At 39.6% G+C, this 7,539-nt stretch overlaps 1 protein-coding gene across 1 annotated transcript; it reads left to right on the top strand.

Annotated features, from left to right (window-relative positions):
• The first annotated feature begins 1,649 nt into the window (after window positions 1–1,649).
• Window positions 1,650–6,456, top strand: LOC125539289 (uncharacterized). The gene is made up of 8 exons (XM_048702714.2): window positions 1,650–1,834; window positions 2,403–2,558; window positions 3,139–3,367; window positions 3,452–3,516; window positions 4,680–4,724; window positions 5,027–5,151; window positions 5,447–5,555; window positions 5,998–6,456. Exons 2-8 carry the CDS (start codon window positions 2,409–2,411, stop codon window positions 6,034–6,036), a joined length of 762 nt encoding a protein of 253 aa, XP_048558671.1. The 5' UTR covers window positions 1,650–1,834; window positions 2,403–2,408; the 3' UTR covers window positions 6,037–6,456.
• Window positions 6,457–7,539: the final 1,083 nt, after the last annotated feature.

Below are 7,539 nucleotides of genomic sequence, written 5' to 3'. Positions count from 1 at the left end.
CCGTGACAAACCCACGACACAGACCATCCAACCACATGATTTTCATCATAGTGTCAATGGAAGATTTCAACCTCCCAAGGAATCAAACCAATAAAAGCAACATACAAATATGCAACACTAACATGAACTCATCAAGATCAAATAATCTAACTCGATAGGGACAGAAACCTCGTTAGCTATATGGTAGCACCAACGAAAAGACCACAAACACACCATGAAACACCACTAGGCAATGACAAAGTGCACAAAGTTCTGATGATCCGAGGCCTTTTAACACCAAGATGACAGCCGAAGACGAGGAGACCAAAGATATCTCCGGCGACTGATGTTGTTCCTCATACCCTAACAGGATGCGGCCTGTCATCGAACATGTGGCCCATTCATCAATGGAGTTCTATTTGTGGGCCAATTAAAAGAGGACTGGTCAGCCACCCCGTAAACTCTGTAAGTCACATCCCATATGTCTAGGATTCGGTGTGTGAGAAATGTCGTCAGAGTTAAGCTATTTGTTGGTTTGATCATGAAAACAGAAATGATGCCTGGAAACAGATCATTTTCCACCCCACAAACTTGCATCGGGAAAAGAAAAAGGAGCGCGGAGGAAAAAACTGCAGGTTTATTCGACTCAATTGGGAATCAAACTCAGGCTGCCAATTTGAATGCCACACACGTTAACCACTAGGACAAGCTCACTTTGTTGTTTATTAGAGGAAACAACGTTATTTGGCCCTTCTTTTAATACAAATATTAAACATATAGTAGTATTATATGCCAGCTATAAATTATTTGAATAAAGAAAATAGAAATTTGAAAAAGCATTCACAAAAACCACGGATTGAAAGAAATCGAAATTTTGAAAAAGGTTTGTACCGATTGAAAAAAATTCATCTATTTTGAAAAAAAGTTCATCGAATTTGAATCAAGTTCATCGACTCTGAAAAAATGCTCATCAATTTGAAAAAAAAGTTCATAGACTCTGGAAAAATACTTTACCAATTTTAAAAAAGTTCATTAAATTGGAAACAAAAATCAAAGATTTTGAGAAAAAGTTCATATTTTTTTCAAAATTGTCATCAAATTTGAAAAAATCAACAATTTTGAGAAAAAATCCACCAAATTTGAAAAAACTTCATCTAATATGAAAAAGGTTCATCAAATTTGAAAAAAAAATCATCGACATTTGAAAAACAATTCATCAACTTCGCAGAAAAAGCTCATCGAACCAGGAAGAAGAAAAAAAAAGGGAAGAGAGAAAAAAATAGAAGTACTAAAAGAATGAGAAAGATGAAGAATATCAGACGAGGTTGCATGGCATGGTGGGTAGTCCATTGCGGGTCGAACTCTCCCCCCACACACTTCTTTTTGAGTGTTTGGAAACCGAAGAGAAAAACTTACTCCCTCCATCCAGAAACACTTGTCATTAAAATGGATAAAAGAAGATGTATCTAGACATATTTTAGTTCTAGATACATCCTTTTCATCCATTTTGATGATAAATAGTATTTTCGAACGGAAGGAATACATATTAACACAGATAAATGGGCCGGCCAGCTAACGCGGCTGCAGGCGCCGGTTAGGAAAATTGCTCTTAACCGCTTCCGGGAATGATGGCCGCATATAATTTCTTTCTGTACTGTAGCCTGCAGGGTGGCTCATGGCATGCGCGCACGCGTCCCCTCCCAGCCACTATGATATCAGCTGCGCTCCACACAGCGAAGCCCGGAGGCGAAAAGGGGACCGAACAAGGCGGCCTCCGGACCGCCCTCCCCTCTTACTGGGCACGGCAGCCCCCCTCGCATCCTCCGAAATCCCCCATTCCCCGGTTCGTTCCTAGGTGAGCTTCCACTTCCACTCCTGCAGATTCGCTGGTTCTGTTTCGTTGCGCGGATTAAAATGTCCATTTTTTCTGGGAAAGAAATGGTTGTCAGGCGCTTGATCTGTGGCTCATGGTTGCTTAGATCCGAGGCATTAGGGGCATCGACTGGTGGGATGGAACCCCTCTTGCATTCCGCCCATCGCTTGTCTGTCCGTCCGTCCGTCTGTGTGGTTTCTCGAAGAGGGATTCAGAATCACACACACTGCTTTCCTGTAGTTTAGTACTGTACTTTGTGTTGGTGATATTAACTACGGCTGCTCCGGATTTTCCCCAATATAAGGGTTTCAGTTATCATGTCAAGATGCAAGGGGGTTTCACTTGCTCTAATAGTCGATCGCCGAGAAGCCTGAGATAATCCGATGTTTGAAAGTACAGTAGTAAATTCCTTGTTATTCAGTTGGTACAACAATGATTATGGGTCTGACAGTAAGATGCAACACTAAGTGGGTATAGTATGACTAGCAGCGTTCTCTGCTTGCGCAAATCTAGCATGATCCGGCAATGTTCTACCTGTTCCCTTTGTCAGGTTCTCATGAGCATGGAGGTGCTACACGATACAACAGGGAAGAAGGAAGCGGTTGTGTACTATATGGACACCCCTTTACCATATGCAATTGAAGAGAATTTCGGGGGATGCTTCTTTGAAGATGATGTTGATCTTGCACAAGTTCTTCAAGATCAGGTTTCGTGCCGTTCCCTGTTCATATCTTATTTGGCTGTGTCCATCATGTCCTGGCTTGCGTGTTGTTGTCGTTGCTCCTGTTAGTTTGCATTAGAAACCTCAGTCAGTTATTCTATCCTAGACATTTGTCCGTTGGGGAGGGTATGATGCTGCAGTTTTCTGTTGTCTTGTGCATAGTAATCTCAGCCAAATGTTTTTCTATCCAAGGGCCAAAGCTGTTCATTGTTTTATGTCAAGCTTGACCAGGTCTAGTAATATGATGTAGACCATTTCTAGTGGATCATATTGGTACTTAGGTAGTTATCTTAAATCACACACCATAAAAATGATTCATCTTTCATGGCATTTACGATCCAAGGGCCAAAGCTTTTCATGACATTTACACTGCAAAATTACAAGCTAATTGCTTGTCGCCAGATCCAAATGGGTCATTGGTTCACCAAATGACCAAATATGTGGAATCTTCATTTGAAGTGTTTAGGCGGAATTGATATGTTTTTCTTGTTTGTAGCACAAACAGTGTAGTACAAAATATGACAGAAAATTCTCATTAATTTGCCTATTGTCACACTCTGTTCAGGAAATAGTGTATCAATTAATCCAAGGAAATGATGGAAGTGGTTCATCTAGGACTCATTCAGATCCTAGTTCTAGTTGTGGCCATCCACGAAAATCGAGTGGGCGAAGATTAACAAGAGGCGCAAATTATGAGTCACAGCTAGCTGTCGATGAAGCTTTAGCTAGAGACTTGCAGGCGATGGAGGACCAAATTGCTAGGGCAACGATAGATGACAAGAAGAGAAAAGAAGGTGATTAGTTGTCTGCTGGTACTCTTCTATATCTTGCAACTCAATATGGTACGACTTTTAAATGTTGTTAAAACACCTGTTTAGGAAGAAAGCCTGTAAGTTCTTCAACATCCAACAATGGCAATACTTCTGTTAGCAGATCTTCTCAGGTATTTACTTTCGACAGCTTTGATTCTACAGATTTGCTTCAAATAATCTATTATATAACTAAAACAATGAAGATAAAGCCACCTTGTTATTCCACATAGGCTAAATTATTGGTTAGTTAATATATGGTGGGTCCTAATTATAACGGAGGAGATTTAAAATCTGACATCAAAGCTACATGCGTACATGTGTTCGCATCCAAACACTAAAGCTAATGTCCGACTTGGCCAGAAGTATTCAGATCGTATCGGAGTTGTATTGGCTGATGTCATGAAATAATCAAATGGGAAATCTTTTTGCTTTGTATATGCTTCACACGGATCATGACTAAGGTATATCATATTTGTGTGGCCTCTGGCTCGGCAAGACAGACGTGGTGGCAATTTTCAAATTTGCATTAGTTTACTTTAGCTGTACACCTTTATTAGTGGAGAAAAACATAGATCTATCTACGCATAAAGTCTGGAACAAAAAGTAAAATAGTTATATTTATCTGATTTATCTGTGAATTCAACGTAAAACTAAAATGTGGAATAAAAATAAAATACAACTAAGGAACAAACAATACCTACGACCCTCAACACGCTTCGTTCTTACACAGATGACATCCTAGAATACATGCAGTAAAAAATTTCTAACTCTGGGTATACATAAAAAATAATATTTACATTAGTCAAGTAAAAATACTACCTCCTCCTTCCATGTATACATGGCCAACTAGTCTTGTCTCAAATCAGACCTGTTTAAGTTTGATAAGTTCATAGAAAAATATCAGCATCTACAATGCCAAATCAATATCACCATATCTATTATGAAGTATGTTTTCGTAATATATTCATTGGGTGCTGTAGATGCGGATGTATTTTTCCTACAATCTTGGTCAAATTTGAATAATTTTAACTTGAGAAAAGATTAATTGGCCTTGCATAAAATGGAAGGAAGGAGTATCATTTTGCGCAGATCTTCTTTCATAATACTACACTTACAGTTTTATAATGTGCATTCATATGAAATATGATCATCAATGTTGTGTGCTGAAGACCGTGAAAATTAAGGCGTGAAAGAGTATTAACACCATATTGAAAATTTAGCGACGCAAATATTGTGCCGCACCTGCTAGTTATATTTTATTTAATATGTGCTTTCCTCTATCTTGCCACTGTAGGTATTAACGGAGGATGGAGTTGATCCTGATAATATGACTTATGAGGTGTGTAGCATCAAGTGCTTTGTGTGGCCAGTATATTCCCTAATGTTCCATCAAGGGTTGTGCCCCACTACCAGTTAAATTTTTGGTTCCCTGATATATTATCTCTGAAAGGACTCTTGTAGTCTTTGATGTGAATCGTGGATAACAAGTGTATAGATATTATCTTGTTTATAGTAAGTAGTACGAAAAAATAAAATACACATCCGTTTGTTTCGACATCTATTAAGCTATGTTCTATATACATAAAAATGGGATACTACATGCTATACCTCTTCAATTTTTGAATCACTTTTGTATTACAGGAACTACAACAATTAGGGGAAACTATTGGGACTGAAAGTAAAGGGTTGCCAGAAGATGTGATAGCTCTCCTTAAGTCTTCAACATACAAAATTGGGATATTCTCGAGAAAGGAAAAACATGATGAGTATGTCCTCAAACCGTCACTTTTTTGTTGAACATGTGATATAAATTTGTGCATAATTGTCATGGACAGCTATGCACAAGCCACTCGCCATTTTACCCCAAGAACCTGCTTCACTGATTAATCTATTGAGTAGTATCTTTATAATCTTAAGGTTCATCATATGACATTGTGCCAGCATGTGATGTTCCTAAGGTGGAGTACTATTTTCTATGTATGCTGTAAATGCTCATATCAATCCATATTTTAAGTAGCAAACTATATAAATATCCTCTTCTGTTAATGTTTAAACAAACAGATGTGTGATATGCTGTATGGCTTACAAGAACCGCGATAAGCTGACTACATTGCCCTGTCAGCATCAGTACCATCGAACTTGTGTTGCCAAATGGTTGAAGATCAATAAGGTAAGCTACCTTGCATTCGCAGCTTTTGTCATTGATGAGTATTGCTTCCACAGGAACTTCTAGGGATTGTTGTAGTTTTCTGTGAGTGTGCGCAGATTGCTACTTGCCATGTATTTGTTTCTTGGATCTTTGTTCATTGTTAAATTCAGTCAGGCGTTAGCTCAGAACCCTTTGTGTACTTCCTGATATGTATCAATGTATGTCAAGTGCGGTTTATTTTTCGTCCCGATAGGAAGGGAAGTTACGGCTAGAAATCTCGTAGATATAGTTTAGAACAAATGATGGTGCTGGAAGAAACAGCTCACCTAATTGTTCATGATAGGGGAGGGGATGTCTTGTATTGCTTGCTGTTGGTAGTATGACCGTTTTCGTTTACTGTATTGTCTCTTAAGATGTTTGGCGTCTGACCAGCCTAGTTCAATTCGTTGTGCTGCGTTGACAGGTATGCCCCGTTTGCAACAAGGAGGTTTTTGGGTCGTGACAGCAAAGACCGTAGATTCACCCGACGGCCAATGCCGACATGCTTAAGAAACGTTGTCGCTCACGCAGGCCGCGAAAAAGGCAACGCAATGTACTCTTTAGTTATCGTATAAGATGAACTGGAGCTTCTGTTGCATCACCAGCAAAATAAAGAAGGTAGATGCACATGTTGAATTTAGCACTTTAGCTGTTATTATGTGACTTGGAGTAGTAATGGATTTCCCACGGGTTCCAAGCTTGGCGCCTCACTGTATCGCACCATACTGTAGATTGTGAGTACCCGTGACCTATTCCCTGAAAAAAGAAAAAGTGTAGTGGTGACCGTTGGCATGCTTCCTCTGGGTTGCCTCTCAGTATTGTCTTGTTCCATGGCTTGGATTGGATAAATAAATCTCTGATGGAATCGGACCTTGTCTGGGCAGTTAAGATTTTCTGGATTTTGACTTCTGAACCAACCTGATGGGACTCTCTTCTTAGCTACTCCTTCCGTCTAGGTGTGTAAGTCATTCTATAAAAACCAAATAATCCCAAAACACTTAGGCATCATACATTAATTCCCTTCTCATTTCTTGTTTTGTGGCATATCAATCAATAAGATATGTGGGTCGTGCATGCTTTTAATGACTTGAGACTACCAAACATAACATGTAATGGTTAGTTCATTACATGCAATGCTATTAATTAGCAAAAAGACATTAAATTTTCTCGTTTTCCTCTCCGCCTTGACCGTGATGCACAACGTAAGATGAGTTACACGCCTCGACGGAGGAAGTACTCAAGGCAAGGTAGGAGTAATCCTTCCATCCGTATATTAAATGGACATATAAGTATGTTGGAGAAAAGGGGACAAGCATGACGTTCACCGGAATAAAATTCCACACACGCAACAACCCTAGTAGGCAGTAAAATACGGCTTGTCCATAATTGGTGGCCACATAGTACAAAATTTCTGAGCTCATTGGCCTAGCTCGGACTAGATATTTTTGCTGGATATGTACAGGTTAGTTTTTTTTTTCGGGTTGATGTGCGGAGTAGTTAACTTACCTGGATGATAAGTACCACACGATGCGTGGCACTCTGGCCCTGATGATTTTCGATGGCAATTCTAGTCACGCAAAGATAGCAAACCCAGTGACACAAGTTTCTGTCAAAAATAAACTAAAGCATGAAAGTTGTTATGCTTGTCAACTAAAGTTGTTATCTTTAGATAACTAAACTTGCCCTCGAACGTTCAGAGTTGTCATGTGCTTGTACCTAACGTTTGACACTTATCAAGGTCCTTAACTTAACGGTCCATAAGGATTCAATGGTCCCTTGCAGTTAGAGCAAGCACCTGGATGGCCCCAATCTCTTCTTCTCAGTCCATCAGCAATCCATAGTCTGTTCTAGATTAGTGTCAAGGTGCGGCTTGCGGGTGCATGAAAGAAACTGCACTCCATATGCAGACTTGGCCAGCAATCTTGCATGTAATCTCATCGGTCCTCGTCCACAGAGTGATGTTTTG

This window comes from Triticum urartu, chromosome 2A (genome assembly GCF_056163025.1).
Source record: "Triticum urartu cultivar PI428250 chromosome 2A, HENAU_Tu73, whole genome shotgun sequence".
Taxonomy (NCBI): Eukaryota; Viridiplantae; Streptophyta; class Magnoliopsida; order Poales; family Poaceae; genus Triticum; species Triticum urartu.
The sequence above is the reverse complement of the archived record's forward strand: the minus strand, read 5'-3'. Positions and strand labels throughout refer to the sequence as shown.

Excerpts from the sequence above, each read along its gene's own strand:
- LOC125539289 (XM_048702714.2), top strand. The coding sequence starts at position 2,409 with ATGAGCATGGAGGTGCTACACGATACAACAGGGAAGAAGGAAGCGGTT. Across the intron at positions 2,559-3,138 it reads CACAAGTTCTTCAAGATCAG|GAAATAGTGTATCAATTAAT; the intron begins GTTTCGTGCCGT and ends CACTCTGTTCAG. Across the intron at positions 3,368-3,451 it reads TGACAAGAAGAGAAAAGAAG|GAAGAAAGCCTGTAAGTTCT; the intron begins GTGATTAGTTGT and ends ACACCTGTTTAG.